This window comes from Eucyclogobius newberryi, unplaced genomic scaffold (assembly GCF_026437365.1).
Source record: "Eucyclogobius newberryi isolate DKJ021-1_F unplaced genomic scaffold, fEucNew1.0.hap1 SCAF_1, whole genome shotgun sequence".
Classification (NCBI taxonomy): domain Eukaryota; kingdom Metazoa; phylum Chordata; class Actinopteri; order Gobiiformes; family Gobiidae; genus Eucyclogobius; species Eucyclogobius newberryi.
In genome coordinates this window covers 30,606,521-30,624,304 of record NW_027315723.1, presented here as the reverse complement: position 1 = coordinate 30,624,304, position 17,784 = coordinate 30,606,521, and the positions used below count along the sequence as shown (strand labels likewise).

The 17,784-nt window shown below is 43.7% G+C and overlaps 1 protein-coding gene across 14 annotated transcripts in view; it reads left to right on the top strand.

Moving 5' to 3' along the window:
- The window catches only part of afdna (afadin, adherens junction formation factor a), an 89,940-nt gene that overhangs the window by 60,886 nt on the left and 11,270 nt on the right, over positions 1–17,784 (top strand). For all 14 annotated transcript variants that reach the window (XM_072443381.1, XM_072443456.1, XM_072443367.1 and 11 more), the window contains 13 exons: positions 69–172; positions 1,332–1,412; positions 9,892–9,957; positions 10,041–10,114; positions 11,488–11,606; positions 13,077–13,277; positions 13,383–13,474; positions 13,650–13,844; positions 13,930–14,068; positions 14,687–15,089; positions 15,628–15,881; positions 16,547–16,758; positions 17,252–17,431. In XM_072443381.1, coding sequence (XP_072299482.1) covers positions 69–172; positions 1,332–1,412; positions 9,892–9,957; positions 10,041–10,114; positions 11,488–11,606; positions 13,077–13,277; positions 13,383–13,474; positions 13,650–13,844; positions 13,930–14,068; positions 14,687–15,089; positions 15,628–15,881; positions 16,547–16,758; positions 17,252–17,431 — 2,120 coding nt within the window. The remainder of the gene's footprint in view (positions 1–68; positions 173–1,331; positions 1,413–9,891; positions 9,958–10,040; positions 10,115–11,487; positions 11,607–13,076; positions 13,278–13,382; positions 13,475–13,649; positions 13,845–13,929; positions 14,069–14,686; positions 15,090–15,627; positions 15,882–16,546; positions 16,759–17,251; positions 17,432–17,784) is intronic.

Below are 17,784 nucleotides of genomic sequence, written 5' to 3'. Positions count from 1 at the left end.
TTTGAAACTGTGAAGTGCAAACCTCATTTGCCGACACTTTACATAATGTTTGTATTCTCCTCGTCCAGGTTTTTGCCGGTTGACGCCGCACCCCCGCTCGCCTGGCACTTGGACGGTTCACTTCGAAGGAGCCGACTGTGACAGCCACTTCTCCACAGCGGACAGCTCTGAGGTGATTCAATCCTTTTATGTTGTAAGAATAGACTTTTACATTACGGGTTATGGTCACTACGTATAAACGGAGGATCAAGTTGCATGTGGAAAACGTTAGGGCTTGTAGTGGTTTGAGTCTGGATAAATCAAACCTACGAGCTGTAGTTGTTTTTCTTGCTTTACTGGTACGTCTTAAAAGCCCTTCTGTACTCTGCTGTCTCTGTTCATAATCATTGTTTCTACTACAAGTGGGATCAAGCTAAAACACTGGCACGTAAACCCAGGTAGATTTAGCCGTAAAAGGTAAAACTGCAATGAACCTGCCCCGTTGAGACACTGTTTTTGGGAGAATTTAAGCTTTCCAGGGGCTTTCTCCAATAGTGCGTGTGTGGTCTCCTGAGCAGAAAGCAGTGATTATAGCGACTTGAGAAAAGGGGCAATTTAGTTTTCATAACAACCTTTGCAGATCCACACATGGCTTCATCGACACTAAACTCCCTGTACGGGACGTCCCATTGGATTTGCCCCACAGAGCCACTTCCTCTGTAATTGGCCTGTTTACCCCAGCTCCACTGTCACAGGCTTAGACTGGACAAAGTGCAGGCGTCGCTCGCACTAACACTCTGATTAATGGGGAGTGTTGTGGGTGGGGCTCCTGGAGGTAACAGACCCTGCAAAACATGTTTATCTAAATACATTTTTCTATTTGCATGTACTATAGTTCTATGACTCTCTTTTGCTTGTACTATGCAGTATCCCTGTCGTCTGTCATGTGTCCTCATCACTCGCCACGCTGACCTCCTTTGCTCTGTCAGTGCATTGTCTCTGTGTTAGTCTGTAGCTGGAGTTCCTTTGTGCATGTTTTCCTCCACCCAGGCGCCCTGCCCTTCTCTGGATGTGTGGGCAGCCATGATGTGGTTTTCATTCTTGACTCTGCTCCAGGGACCACAGGTTCCTCTGCGGTCGTCCCCTTCTCCCCTCCCTCAGCCCGGCTCTCTCGCCCTCAGCCCGGCTCTCTCTCCCTCAGCCTCCCCCTCCCTCAGCCTCCATCTCCCTCCTTTATGTTCAACTGTCATTTTCTTTTGGAAAAGGCACAAGAAGACATTTTATTATGCTCTGCTCCCATCTACATTAGTAGATACTGAACGTTTGTTCTTCCTGCTCATCTGTGTTCGCAGCCAATGAGGAAGGAGCCGGAGGTCGTCACCGTGACCCTGAAGAAGCACAATGGCATGGGCCTCAGCATCGTGGCTGCCAAGGTAAGACCCTCAATGAGTTTTTTTTAAATTCAGGCATTTACATTTGTACATTTTTAGACCTGGAGAGAGTGTATGTTTTGGGAGAAAGGCTTGATGGACCTTGACGCTTGATAACTTGATAGAAAAGCTTTGAGTTCAATACTTGCTGTTTTCATTGTCATTGTTGTCCCAGTAGCAGTAGATTTGTGATTGCCAGGACTAATCTGTATGTAATGTAATATGTAAACTCTTGAGTTCTACAGTACAGATGTACATATTTTGTGTTCTATTTAGATTCAAAAATACAATACGTAGTATTTCTTCCAGCTCTTCTGCATTTACATTGACCGCTTTGATGAAGCTCGTCATGAGGAGTTAGAAGGTTAGACAGTGCTTTTTCCCTGTTAAGTCTAGCGGTGGAGACTAAACATTGACAGAACAGTGATGTCTCCAACACTTGCTCTGGAATTGTCCCTCAGGTTTGCTTTTCTAAGTGCGCCGGCAGGAGGAACTTATTACATTGTTTACTCTTGTTTATTTCTCTATGCACCTTTGATGTTGGGACTAAAGTGAAAGATGTAGTGTGTATTGTACAGTTCCTGGCAACCGCAGAATGGAAAATTAAACTCCTGAAGCAGCCATATTGGGTTACATTGTACTCAGCATAGCAGTAGTTGTGAGCTTTGTTGTCACCCCACATGTAACATGTCGATGTCTGGCATGGCCTTTTAGTCTGCCTGGAGATCACATGCAATAAGGAAGGATCAGGCCAGATGTTTATCGCCCCTTTTAAAAGCGGGAAGTGGAGCACCAATGGGATTGCTTTTTGATCCACTGTATATATTTTATCTTTTCTCACTGTGGGTCTGTTTGAATGTTTTGGGGCACAATATTTCTCGTGTGTACATTTTCTTACAATAGTGGGGAGATTTTTGGATTCTCCTGCTTTAAGGTTTAAGAAATAAACGTCGTTATCGTGAGAGCCGTACTTTGACACACAAACTGAAAAGGTTTTGATTGTAAACACACTTGTAACTCCTTTCTCCACACTTTTCCCACACAGTATTAAGTCCTTCTTTTACCAGTGCTCAGTTTGTTTTTGCACTCTTTTAAAAAAACCATTAGTCGACCACTTAAGTTCTGTATGTGAACTCCAGAGGCCCCAGAGTGAACCTAAAGGGGACAGGTACTCTGAGCCTATGGGACGTCCCACCACTCTTGACTTTGTTTAACACACTGGCCGTTCAGCTGGATGTCCATCACACATTTCCTGAGGGAATGGCACGGACGGTTATTTAAACCTTGTTCAAGGAGCTTCTTTCTACCAGCTTTATGTTTGAGATTGGTTTTCCACCGTCCATGTAAAACTAACCCTTATGAATGCCTTTGTTTCATTAAACATTAATTGAAGATTCTGATATGAGGTTTTATCCTATGTACAAAGAAATGTCTATCACTGTGCAGAAATATGAAAAGGTTTGAAAAATCCACTACACCTTCAAAATGAACTGATGGAGAGGTTATATCGCTATTAGACTTAATATTAAACAGAAAAGCACAGTGAACCGATTGTTTTGCATTTTGAAGTGAAGTTATTATGAAACCATTCAAAGTTTCTCAATTGCCTAACACTGACCTTTCTGAAAAAGATCTGTCTAGAGTTACAATCTGTCTTTATTAAAGCGATCTCTTTTTTCCACACACTTTTTCACAGTGACGTAGGTAAAATCTGAGCATGTGACAAACCATTTGTACAAAACCCTCGCTCTTTCCTGAGGCTTGTTCCACAAAGCCTGAGCTATAGGCTTCAGTGCATGTCCTTTTTCAATAATCAGCCTAAAAAAGGCAATGCTGCTGCAGTACAGGAGATTACAGTCTGCGTGGGATGTACAGTCTCCATGAGGCTGAAGGGGATGATTGTAACATGTTGTAGTATAATGTAGTAGTATACAACATATGTATTTACAAGTTGTCTTTTCTACTTATTTTAGTTGTAGAGCAGCTAGTGTTACTTTATTCAGATCAGGTCCAATACACAGTCTGATTTATTGCTATGGAGAAAGTTTTCATAACTTTAATTATTTTTAATCAAAGCTTTTGATCAAATGAAATGTGAAGTTGTTGGTTGTTGTGACGTATCCCAACCTGTCCCGTCTCCTCTAAAAGGAAGTTGTAGCTTTTCCCACTCGCTCAGCCCCTTATGTGGAAGAGCGTGCAGGGGAGTGAGGAGGAAGGATGCAGCGAGGAGCCCTCCCCCTCACAGCCGCTTTATTTTCTGCCCCTCGTGCTCTTGTACCAGGAGTTTGGAGCAGCGGCCGGGAGAGAGGGAGGCGCAGGTAGAGCTCAAACTCCGGGGGCACACTCCGTCCTGTTATGTAATTATGTGCGGAGCAGCGGTCTGACCAGCTGGCGTTCGCACCGACACACTTCAACTCTTCACTTTGGGAGGAATTTACTAGACCTTTTCCAGCCTTTTTAACACACGTTTTTTACCTTCTTTTCTCCCTGGCATTTTTAAGCGTACGACTTTCCACTACAAACAGTCATTTTGGACGCTGAATTGATCTCTTTTAGACTGTAATTCCGAGCTTGTTGGCGCACGTAGCAGGTTGCACCTCAAGTTATAAAGACGACCGTTCCAGCGTGGGACGTCCCGGCGTGAACTGGCCAAAACAATGTGGTTTTCTGTGGTGGGGCGGAAGAATGAGGTAAAGGCAGTTACTTTTTAATGTCTTTACTCGACGCCTGAATCATAATTGAAGATGCATCTGTGTTTCTACTGTGCCTGCCAAGGGAAGATGTGTGCCTTTTCTACATGATTCTTGGCTGACATTTTCCCTGTTTTTCGGCGCAGGTGCAGGAGCGTTCATGAGAATACCAGTGCTTCAGTTTGTCATGTGCCCACAAGTTTGTTCTCCGAGCAGCCGTATTTACTTTGCATTTGAAATGTTAATATTTAAACTAAAATACACAGATTTCGTGTCACTGTACCCGGGATTCAGCTTTTTACTTGCACATTCTTATATTTCACGTTCACCTTCACATTAATTCGTGGCGTTAAGTAGGTTTTGTGTGATTTGTCCAACCACATGTACTGCGTGCCGTTCATGCCATTGTGTTTCGTTCCGTCACAGCTGCAGGGGAGGAAGTGAGGTCTCCTTTTCCTCCCGCTCAAGTTGGTTTCTCCTTTGTACAGATGGAAGCTTTGGTTTGTTCACGCTCTATTTTAAAAGCTGACAATCCCCCCGCGTGGCACCTGCGGGTCTAAAACTGGCAAGAACGACCTCCACTATTTGCGTGTTTGACAAATTATGATTCCCCGCGGCCATTGATGTGTGATTCAAATACTGTCTACTTCTAATGTCAATAATGGAACTAGAGAACCAACGACGGAACTTTCCACCTCTCTTTTTGCTTCGAGAAGTCCAGTGTTTGTTTGTTAGTTTGGGGGAACAGCGGTGCCAGGTGAACAATGGAATAAGAGCCCCCCGTAAGGCTCAGGACAATGCAAGGATGTATCCATGTTTCCTTTCCAACTGTGACCTGGAGGTGTCTGAAATCCTGGATGGATCACCAAGTTCATTGCGGTTTGTTTGGGAGCTGTGACTTGAAGATGCCGTCTCGATTTAATGTTTTTTTTCATATTAAACTTACTTTAACTTGCTAAATGTTATATTATCATTGCTGCATTTGGGAGTTAGACGGGACATTCCACAGGCCCGTGTTAATCCACTCATGCATCAGAGGAATCAAAGCGAGACAGTGGGACAAAATGCACTTAAACGTGATTTCATCATACCTGAGATCATATGCATTTACTATGTATCCGCTATAATATGGGCTCTAAACATTGTCCCTCTGTGATCCAAAGTCACCTGACACAGTAGCTTTGCCAAATTCATCACCTTTACCGCTTTCAGCCCCATTTTAGTATGCGCTTCATACACGTGCTGTAAACATGCACCAGTTTGCACAAGCCCAGCAAATCTCTGTAATGCTTCGTCGACTAAAGTGACAGAAACATTCCTCTTTGGCGCCTGTTTGACATATTCAAGTGGTTTCAACCTGACAGGCTTAAAGGAACTGTCCTCACTCTATAATTTATACTTCAGTGTGTCTCCAATCATTATTAATGCTTTTTTAGTCAGCCACATGTCAGTGTGGTGTCCAAAGAGTTACATTCAAGGACCTTTTGGCTATAATTTACAATGTTTCTAAGTGGGACGACTGCTTCTCTGACAAGTTTATTGTATTTAAGCTGATGTTTTGCACATGTGGCTCTTCAGAGGCAGATGCAACTTAAAGTTATAAATCACACAGTTGCTTTGACAATTCATGTTTCGAAATTAAGCAAACTGAAAGTAGATGAATGTCCCTTTATTTTGCAGGAATGTTGTTTTTCACTTATAGTAGGCATCAGTGTATCCAGCGTGGTGCACGTTGGTCTTGTCAACACTTCTCTGAACGTTTTTACTTCAAAGAGCGGGACTTCATCCAGACGCTGATCCCGCTACATTCATCGTGCGTGTGTGAATGAAGAACGTCTTGAATATTCTCCAGAGTGAGATGAGTTTAGCACTAAAAGGCAGCTTATTTACGTTTTTTAATAGAAGTCTTCTATTACCCAATCCTGGACAAATGAGGAAATACGTGGACTTTATTTTATAGTCGACATGTTCAAGTCTAGTGCACACTGTCGTCGTGTCCTTAGGCAAGACACTTCACTCATCTTAGCCTGGATGCGGTGTGTGAGCGGTGGTTGGATGGCACAGATAAGAAGCCTTCAGTAGGAGATTAGCACCAGCGAGTGTGGAGGGAATGAATAATGAAATGAAAAGCGCAATATAAATACAATACATTATTATTAGAATAAGTTTTAGCTAATACATTGGTGTTTACGCATTTGAATCCAAAGTATACTGTTGTTTTCGTAGGGGACATGTTTTTCTCCCTGCAACGATCTTAAACCACCAGTCTTTAAATTCCTCTTGTAAAGACCCCTTCAGGCCCCGTCCTCTGCCCAGTACAAAGCCCCGGTAGGTGAGTGTACGCGGCCCAAAGGCTCCTCCACACTCCTCTGAAAAGCACTCGCCTGAAAGCCACCTCAGATGTTGTAGATAATATTACTATTGATCTGTCTCCGGTGGTCTATAGATGCTCTGACACAGCTTATGCTTACATTTACTCATCATTAACATTTACTGGAACGTGCAGTCTTAGGGTGACCAATTTTGTCTTGTCCAAAGATGAGAAATAATGAAAAACATGGCATCTGGATCCACTTTGGCCTCTGTTGGTTTGAAGGCTTTACATTGGACTAAACTTTTACGAGGATGAAAGATGCTGCAATGACTTACAATAATACAATAATGTTAGCAGTGTATATGATGCTAGTAAAGTAGTGACAACTGTTGATTGAAGAGGGGTGCTTTTTTTCTGCCCTTAGCATGTGTAAATCAAAGTAAGTGGGCGGGCACTAGCTGGATGCTACGGGTAACGATGTGAGTATTTATGGTCGTCTTCTTTTCAGGAATTTAAACAGTTTTGCTGAAAAGAGGTTTTCAAAGGTCTTTACGATTATAATTAATCACAGCCATTTCAGTGCGAGCTGTTTGATGTGGGAAATAAAACAATAGAATTACCCAAATCTTGCATTCTAAAATGTGTAATTTAGGTCTAATTACGCCTTAATTATACACTTTTAACTCATGAGTTGGTAAATACTTAATGCTCATTGCTGATTGAGGTGTGTGATGTGTGTTTGGGTCAGAGAGTAAAGATATAGAACTCCTCTTGTTGTTGACGGGGTGTATTTGAATTGCATTATTTATTCCAGCAAATCATGGCTTGATCATGCTGTTAATCACAGTCTTGTCTCTGTTTTTATGAGCTTATTGTCTCATTGCCTCATTGTACATGTTCCCTTCAAATAAATCTAATTTACTGCACATGCATCTACAGTATTTGTTGATGAGCTAAACCTCATCCACCTCTTGGTCTCTCCCACTTTTACATAATTATTCATTTGCTGCTGATTCGAAAAAGACTAGTTTTTCTACAAATATATGTCCTAAAATATTTATGTGTAATATATTAAAACTTTACCAGATTGATCCACATACAAAATACTTGGGCCAATTAGTCTGACTGTTGCTCGACTTTTCTGATACTCGTGGAGGCGTTGGAGTGGATCCTTGCACGGGACGTTTTGGCGGCGCTCGTCCCGTCTGTGGATCAGGCCTGAGCTTCACACAGACGAGTCACTGTAATGTACAACAGACACTGCACTTGAGTCACAGAGCCGTCTTCTACTTGAAATGTCACTTTGAAACACTCACGCCTAGAGACTGGTCTTATTATTGTATCCACGTGCAATACAGACAGAAGAAAGGCATTGTGGGTAACTATTGCAAGGTTCATGAGCGGGTAACACGTTGAACATTTGGCTGCAAAGTTCAATGACATTTGTTAAATATTGATATGTTATTTTGAAGTGTATTATCCAGTGTTTGCGAGGTAAGGCGAGTGAGTGGGCTTACATTTTAGACATAGTTTTGATTGTGTCCAAGAACTAAAAGATTTCTGCAGCATATAAACCTTCCCATTCACAATACAACTATGTGAAGTATTTATTTATTTCCCTCGGTCTCATTGTTGTCAAAAGCTTTGAACTGCTTTTCACCTCCATTTAAAAAAAAAAAAAAAGAAAGAAAAAGAAGCAGCTGTGTCCAATTTCTGTGGTAATGGAGGTTCCTGTGTAATAAGCCAACAAAACACTTCAGGTTAAGGTGCAGGTGCATTTGACCCGTCCTTCAATGCCGCTGGGCCATCTCCAGATCATGTGCTCGGTCAGGACTGAAGCTGGAGCGTTTGAGCTGCATGTTCGAGTTGATCATAGGAAATACACTGCAATACATTTTGAATATCTTAAGTTAATTATAATGAACTATCTCACGTAAAATCGTTACGAGCAGTAGCTGAATTTGTTGGTGGTGACGATCTTTACAGTTGTAGCCAAAGGATCAAGCGTGTGTGAACGTACCTTTTTTAAATACTTATTGTCTGTCTGATAATAATTTAGTTCAGCCCAAATCTCATCAGTGGCACATTCACTTTGGCTCTTTCTTTGTCCACACAGCAGATACTAAAACGATTCCCTAAAAGTAAGTTCTTATTAACCCGTCTGTGACCTCGGCTTTCCCCGTAACGACCTGCTGCTGCTTCACAAACTCATGCCAAGAGCGTCGCTTGCCAAATCGGACAAACTGCAGCAATTAGTCTCGACTTTACAGGCTTGCTTTGATGCTTCTCGTGTAGGAGGCGTGTCTGTGCATCTGAATGTCGACTGTCTTTCTAAACAAACTGTCTTCTCAGTCCTTCAGTGTCGGCGCTGAATGCAGCGAGTGTTTTAACAAAGAAAGGTTTCAATATCTCCTGGTTTATGGTGAATGTTCGGCGTAAACATTTCAGATGCGAGCGTCTGATTTTTTCGATAAAGAGCCAGCGCTTTGATCTCGGTCTGTAAAACTGTACAAACTGTGGCAATGTCGGGCTCCGTGTTTTCTTTTAAAACAGAAACAAAGAGGACAGATTCAAGTCATACATCACATTTTCATCATTTTCCTTGAGGATTCTATACATCAATTTGTCTTCTAGTGGTATAATGTACTTCTAGTGGTACAATGTACTTCTAGTGGTACAATGTACTTCTAGTGGTACAATGTACTTCTAGTGGTACCATGACAATATAGTTAAAATGTTATGTTTTAAATGTATGGTACAGTTTGATACATTTTGCTTTTTAAAATGTAAACACAAAGGACTGGCTGGTGATCAAAATACAGTTGAACAGAACTTGTACTTGTTGCAGAATAATGTATAAACTTAAAATAATGTATTGATGTTGTCAACAGTAGTAAAATTCCAAGCTGTATTTCAATACTTTAGACAATATTTCATTTCAAACCCAAAATAACAGCACTTTCTTTGTCACTATGTAATCTTAAACTTGTTCTGATAAAGCTCAAGCTCATTCTAAAACCGTTCAGGAAAGGTTTGATTTTGTCCAGTTTATTTGGTTTTTATTACCGTATTTTCTGCACTATAAGGGGCACTTAAAAGCCTTTTAATTTTCTCAAAAACGACAGTACACTTTATAATCCAGTGCGCCTTATATATGGATTAATTCCGGTTGTGCTTACTGACCTTGAAGCGATTTTGTGTGGTACAAGTTTTGTTTCGCTTAATGCGCCTTTATATATGAAAAATGATCGAAAATAGACCATTCTTTGACAGTGAGCCTTATAGTGCGGAAAACACGGTAGTATCGATACTTGTTCAAATGAGTTTCTAGATTTGGTATCGGTTTAAGTGTTGATTAGTTAGTATCTGATTTATTATACAACCCTAAAAGGTGAACGTCGCTACAGCTCTTGAGTTGCGCTCCAGTTTGAATCGGAAGCGGCGCATAAATGTGTCATGTGTTGTTTGTGTGTCGCAGGGCGCTGGTCAGGAGAAACTGGGCATCTACATCAAGTCTGTGGTCAAAGGAGGAGCGGCCGACGTGGTGAGCCAAACCCGCACCAATATTTAAAATGACCTTTTAACGGTGCCACAATGACTCACGTGCCCGGGTCTGTTTGTGCGCAGGACGGTCGCCTGGCCGCAGGTGACCAACTGCTGAGCGTCGACGGCCGCAGTCTCGTCGGCCTCTCCCAAGAAAGGTAAAAACGGCCCGATAACGTCAAACTCTGGCAACACAAAGCCTCAAGCTGGGTGATGTTTACGGTCGGAAATCCCCCGGCTAAAAGTGTAAATTATAATTAGCCACTGAAGTCATACACTGGTTTAATCCCTTTTAGTGGAAACAAACATGGCACTTTAGCGTTGACGCAGTTACGGTTGCGACGATGCTAGTGGGTTTCCCGCTTTAAACGCATCTGAGGATTGGAGTTGGAGTGACATTTGGGCAGTCTCGGGAGTTTCGACATCTTGAGGGCGGTTTCGCGGAGCAGCTGCAGCCCGTTTGGCCCAAAAGAAATATTTCCAAAGAATCTTTAAAGGCAACACGAGAAGAACGGGGCGTGTGTGTTTATAAAACGGCGGGGCAGCGGCTCGGAGGCAGCAGCCGACGGAGATCAAACATGAGCTTTACCTCTGGCTTCTGTGTAAAACATGTGTTACGGTTTATGTTTGATATCATTATGTAATTGCATAGTTTTACTTGATTGGTCTTTTTAGTATATACATATTTAATATATTTTAATAGCTTTACTTTTCATATGTTTGAAGCTGGTTCTTGACAAACATTTTTATGATAATTAAATTTTTTATGCTGGGAAAAGTGCAAATAAAGCTCAAATTATTTGTTGTGTAAAATGATCCCCAGAGCAATAAGATGTTAAGTTAATTCATGCATGTTTGAGAAATTCTGCGTTGTCCTGCATTCGAGCTTTGAGTACTCTGACAATATTCATTTTCACCTTCCCCCTGACTCAAAGACAGACAAAGCTAAAAAAGATTGATTTATTTTCCTACAAAAACAAATCATGTACACATTGAAATGCCACTATGAAGGTTTTGAACATGAAACATTTGACCAACCTTGTTCTAATATTAAGCCCTTTGAAATCAGTATAGCTATTTACAATGAACAAAATATAATGATTTTTGTACAGGTCATTTTCTGCTCCTTCCCGCGCTGCATTCTCTCAAACACACTCTGCTTGTTCTTTTTCTGGCCCAACACAGAAGCACATGTGGTTTAGACTCTTTAGAGCATGTGCAGTGTGAGTGCGACACAGCAGGTCCCGGGCCTAAATTAGACCAAAGCGCTTCTGGCAATGACAAATATAATCCGTCCTCCTCTGGTTCAAATCAGAGCCGTACGCTGTAGTTTTCTGACAGTAAACGCGCGACTTCACGGAAACCTCATTAGCGTTTGGCTATTACTCAAACCGCAGGCGATTAGTGTTTGAAGTAGTTTCTGAGGTAGAAGGGGACTGAATGAAAGCGACGGCGGCTGTGCATTGTTAGTGTTTAGTAGATGAGATGTAAATGCTTCAAAGCTAACTCTGCCCGTTTGCCCGGCGTGCAGAGCGGCGGAGCTGATGACCAGGACCGGTGCCGTGGTGACCCTGGAGGTGGCCAAACAAGGAGCCATTTACCACGGACTCGCAACTCTGCTCAACCAGCCCAGCCCTATGATGCAGAGAGGTGAGCGTGCCCACAAAGCGCTGCGTATTTATGTGTTTTTACAGACGCGAGAGACGGAGGAACAAAAGACTAGACGGTGTGGATGAACGATAAACGAAGGACATGGAAAAGAAAGGGAGAGGAAAAGAAAAATGAATAAAATCAGAATCAGAAAAGGTTTATTGCTTTTGTCGATGAACAGAATTCACAAACGTAGGAACTTGCTTTGGTGATTCGGTGCAACATAAAACTGATAAAATGATAAAACAAAACAACCTACCGTATTTTTCGGACTATAAGTCGCTTTTTATATATTTTTGGCCGGGGTGCGACTTATATGTGATATTATTTGTTATTTTCACACTTCCAACTGCATTTCATACTCCAGTGCCACTTTTTCTATCTTTTTTTCTTCTCTATTATGCATTTTTTGGCTGGTGCGACTTATACTCCGGAAAATACGGTATATAAGTCAAAAAGAAGAACAATTTAAATCTGCTGTAGGATAAAATACAAATAGGCTAGTCAGAAGAATAAACTAAATGGTCTGAATAATGTAGATTAACTACAAAGTAAATGTTTTAGACTGAAGAGAGCGTAGTGAATATATTGTGTTGTTCCTGTAGAAACCTGTTGAAGTCAGAGCTGCTTGGCTTGAGGCCTCGAGGAAAAAGAATGAAAGGAGGATTCATGAATGTAGAGAAGCAATATCTGAAAGGAGAAACGAGGTCGCTTGTAGTATCTGCGCCGTTTGTTAACTTTGCACCGAATCCAAAATGTGAGGAAAAACACTCCCTCTGTCAGAACGGTAATGAATTGATTGTGCACTTGAGACTCAAATATTCCCGGTTGTGATTAGTCAAATGGAGAGATGAATGGTGCACTGTGAGCGCACGAACAGCCTGAAGCCGTAAGAGGGGAAGTGGACAGAAGCTGCTGCAGACGGCGCATAATGAGTGTTTGTGTGCGCCGGTCCAGCTGTGTCTTTACAGGCTACAGTTACCAGCCGTCTGGGTCTGAGCCGCGCTTTGTGTCCCGGTATTTGACCCGGCATCCATTAAAGAAGTCCAGTCCGCTGTGACGCTAAAGGGCTGCACCAGTAAAACCGCAGATACCGGAGTTTAACTGTGGGCAGTAAAGGACGGACCGGTCAGTCAGGAAACTCTGAGTGAGCTAGAAAAGCCAACAGATGTTTAAGTGTTGTTTTCTCAATAGCATCGCTCTCCTTCAGAGGGTTGGAGCAGGTCACAGGAAAGAGCGCTGGACTTATAATAGGAAATTAAGAAGCAGATTGGAGATTCTGGACTGTAGAAAGTTCTAAGTAATTGCTGAGCTGAGTTTTTGCAAATTGACAGGATCATATGTTAATGTAAAGAAATACCAACACAAAGAACTCGACTTTCAACATCTCCCATATGTTCCTCTAAAAGTATGCTCTCTACAGCTTAACTATTGATTCCATTTAACAATTTTTCATAATATTTTCTTCAGCATCAGACCGGGGGCGAGAGAAGAACGGTAAAATGCGACCAAAGAGTGAAGGTTTTGAGTTATACAACAACTCGGTGCAGAATGGGTCTCCAGAAAGTCCCCAGGGAACCTGGGACTCGTACCCAGAACCAAAGAAGATGAGCGGGGAAGAACGTCTGCTCAAGAACCGAGCCGACCACCGCTCCAGCCCCAATGTGGCCAGTACGTACTCGCCTAGTTTATTTTCACTGCACACTGTAGTTCAGATGCATGATATTATACAAATGTGACAAAACATCAAACCAAGTCTTTCTCTCTGCTTTCCAGACCAGGGCCAGAGTCCTGCAGGCAAAGTCGTTTATCCAGGAGGTCCCGGCACCAAGATCACCTCTGTGTCCACGGGAAATCTCTGCGCCGACGTGAGTAATGACCAAATATCACCTTAATGAGGAATGTCCCAAAGCCCCCATAGCAGCAACGTGACAATCCCACACTGTATTTAGAGCCGACTCGACAGTTCATCTTTCATCAAAGTTTGACAATGTGTCTGGTGTCTAAGCTCCCACACGGTAACGCAGAGGTTCTTGTGTCCAGGACGAGCCCTCCCCGCCCCACCCTGAAGCGTATCCCATCCCGACACAGACGTATCCCAGGGAGTACTTCACCATCCCAGCCTCCAAAAGCCAGGACCGGGTTGTGACGCCGGGACAGGGGCCTCCGCAGCACTGGCAGGGCATGGACGACAGGGAAAGGCTGACTATGGGCGACGGTGTACACAATAGTATGCAGGTAATGAAGCAGTGACTCTTTTCATTGGAATAAGAACTGTAAACGTGTAAACATGATTTCCTCCTCTTCATGCGTGCTCTCCCAGCGGGTGAACCACTCGCAGGAGGACCTTTACCCCCCACCAGGAGGCATGAGACCTGACATGCAGCCCCACTACCACCAGGACTACCCCCACATGGACTACCAGCACCGGGACATGGACTACCAGAGGCTGCCTCCTGGAGGTACGAGACGGCTATTGTACTTTTTAATTGATGTCAATCCAATTTCCACTCCAGTCAATCAAACAAAGTGTAATTGGCTCCTGTTTTAGATTATGGCACATGATATGAGTACAAGGAGTACATTTTTATAATCTCATCTGATTTGTGGTTTGTGTTATTTACATGCACCAGAGATATGTGATCTTCAAAAACACCTGGTGACATCCATCCATCCATTTTCTACCGCTTGTTCCCTTTCGGGGTCGCGGGTGACTGGAGCCTATGTCAGATAATCAATACATTTTAGAGTAACTTTTGCATTTTGGAAGTACAATTAATAAAAAAAAAAAAAAAAAACTACCCTAATTTTCCTTGTGAAAACCTGTACAAATGTGAACAATCAGAAATGAACATTTTAATCTGATAATTCCTGAAATCAGAAAATGATCAGATTGTTGGTGTCCATGGAAACATACTGTTGATTTCAATGTATGCCAAAGTGTTCTGACAAATTAGAACACATCGTAGATTGTTCAAAACAGTTCAGTGATTACTGGCTCTACTTTAATCCAATTATTTTTTCAGCGGTCGTGTGTAATTATGTTTAAAAAGTTAAAGTTTGTCTATGATTCTCAACAGGCGGTCCTGAAATGTGGGCGTCCCAGCCTCAAATCCCCTCGTCGTTGGAATCGTCCACGTCCAGTCAGGAGCACCTAAACTTCTCCGCCGCGTCTAGTTCCTCAAACAAAAGCGGTAACCAGAAAACGGGCCCGGGCCGATGGAAGACGCCCAACACTCCCCACGCCGTAGCGCCGCACCCCGCTCAGCCCCCGTCCCGCTCAGACCTGCCCCCGCCTCCGCCCCCTCCTCCCGCGGCCTACCCGGACCCCTTTGACCACTACGAGCCCCAGAGCGAGCTCCCGCTGCCCCCTCCGCCCAGCGCCGTCGGCTCGGTGACGGCCCAGCAGGCGGCCGACAGGAAGAAGCGAGAGGAGCAGCAGAGGTGGTACGAGAAGGAGAAGGCGAGGCTGGAGGAGGAGAGGTGAGGGCATTTTGTACCCTTTGTGTTTTAGATTAATTTACACCCTACTTTTGCACACTGAAACACACACTCCTACGCCAGTAAATACTTGTAGAGAAGAACAGGACGTGTTAAAGGGAACTTATTCTGTATCACTGAGGAAAGAAGAGAGAAGAGAACTGTCACATAAAAGAAAGAAATGATAAAATATGTAGGTCCCGTTTGTGGATGGACAGAAATGGATGGAAAAGAGGAATGCAGTTCAAATGTGAGTGACCCGAGCAGCTGTTTGCGGGTCCATCGTCTCACGGGTCATGCGCGCAGAAAGGCCAAGACTCAGGAAATGCTCATCAGATTTACAGAGCTCTCATTCAAACGCCTGTCAAACGTGCGGCACAGAAGAGCTCTTGTTCTGCCAGAGCATATCTCTGTGTGCGGTAGCGACTAACCAGGATCAGACCGAGCGATGACACAGAACCGTTTCTTTATCGTTTTGAATTGCATGTTCGCCGTGTTAGTCATTTCCCGTTTATTCCATGCGTTCTCGTGGTCGTTTCAGGGAGAGAAAGAGGCGGGAGCAGGAGAGGAAGCTGGTTCAGATCCGGGGCAATCCCGTCATGCCCGTCCAGCCGCACAACAACGGCGGCTCCATGCCCCCGCCGCACCACCAGCCCCCCATGGCGTCCGTGGCCCCGCCCCAGCCCTATCTGCCTCCACAGCCCCAGCCGCCGCCCCCGCCCCGACCAGAGAAGCTGTCGAGTCTGCCCCGGTCGGCTGTTCCTCCTCCCGGCTCTGGCCCCAGCCCTGGCAACGGTAGGTGATCTTTAATCCGAAAGACTTGGACGTAAAGGTGGGCGATACTGACCCAAATTAATGTCTCGATAATTTTTTGCAGCGTATTGATAATGATATTCAGATAATATTTTAATTGTACCTTTAAATGTCTTGGTTAACTTGACTGGATTGTAAAATTAACCACAAAAAGGCAGAAATATCGCTTTTTAGAGAGAGAACACTTTCTCTGTTGCTTTTTGAGGTGATTTTTTTTATATTTTTAATTACAGACGATAAACTTGATTTTAATTTTGCCTATATTCAAAACAACAATTGGGATAATATACAATTTTCAGTAAATCTCCTAACTCTACTGAGTGGTTTAAAACTTTGAATTAATAAGTTGCATTCATATAGTTTTATTGTCTCGTTCCCTCTGTTCATTTAAATTTTGCTCATTTTGATTTTGTTTGTTAAACTCTCAGTGCATGTAGACCTAGTTTTAATCAGAATCTGAATCAGACAAGTTTTATCGCCATTGCTAATGAACAGAATTCACAAACATAGGAACTTGCTTTAGTAATTGTGTTTAAGATGTGTTTTTCCTGCTGTAATATTACACTGGACACGTTATGTTTGCCATAATGAACCCTGGTCTGATACGGAACAGCTCAGTAGCCTTTTGTTGCTGTGTTGCTCTTCAGGCATGGACACCGTGATCCGAGACCTCCTCCCGCAGCAGCAGCCGCGCACCATCGAGCGGCGGGACCTGCAGTACATCACCATCAGTAAAGAGGAGCTATCCAGCGACAGTCTGTCCCCCGACCCTTGGAAGAGGGACGCGCGCGAGAAGGCCGAGAAGCAGCAGCAACTCCACATCGTCGACCTGCTGGACAAGGAGATCCAGGACCTGCAGGTGGGACCAATGGGAAGGAATTGCGGGACATAATGCAAGGGTTTCGAGCGATTGAAGGCTTTGGAAATGGTTTTGACTTTCTTAAAAATGTCAATAATTCATTTTAAAGTCTTTGCCGTGGTCCAATCTTGTTCCACACTTATCGCAACGGATTGCTAGCATGCTAATTATTCACCACGCTAGGTTTCTAACATGTTTCACGACTTTGAGAGGTCGTCATGGAATGCTAACAACAACTAGTATGCTAACGGCCTTGCTCCCTGTTTCTCCGACAGTAAAGCGCTTTATAATTAGATGCAGAAAGCGCACAGTGGTCTCATTTTGATCCCGAGAGCTGCTTTTACAATGTGCTGGGGCTTCATTCATTCCGTTGTGGCTTGAGACTGCAAAACATGCTCACACAGTTCAGTTCAGTTAAAAGTTCAAACGATGAAAGGCGGCGTCATATAAAATAGATCTACGTTTGCTCACAGAGGAAGTGTGTTTTGCTCAGGCCAAACCGGAGCGGACGGCGGAGGAGAGCGACCGCCTGAGGAAGCTGATGCTGGAGTGGCAGTTCCAGAAGCGGCTGCAGGAGTCCAAGCAGAGCGACGACGAGGATGAGGAGGAGGACGACGAAGATGTGGACACCATGCTGATCATGCAGAGATTAGAGGCGGAGAAAAGAGCCAGGGTAAGCGCACACTGCTCTGACCGGGAAGGCGGAGGTGACGTAGATCTGGTGGAGGTCGGTCAGACGTGCGGTAAATGAAGCGTGTGACCCTGTTCAGACCTTGCGCCGACACTGGGGCAAAGTGAGGGGGATTTTTATAGTTTTATCATGATAAAACCTGTAAAAAATGATTTGTAAAGCCACCACGGCAGTTCCAGAAGCCTAGTGTCATAATCCGGCCTGGTCTGAACAAGGACATATGGACCAAAAGAACCCGTTTCTCACACACACACTGGACCCAAAGCAAAGACAGAGCCCTCTTTTACACGAGAGCTCCCACTATGAATGTCCTGCAATGTGCATCTGCAACATGC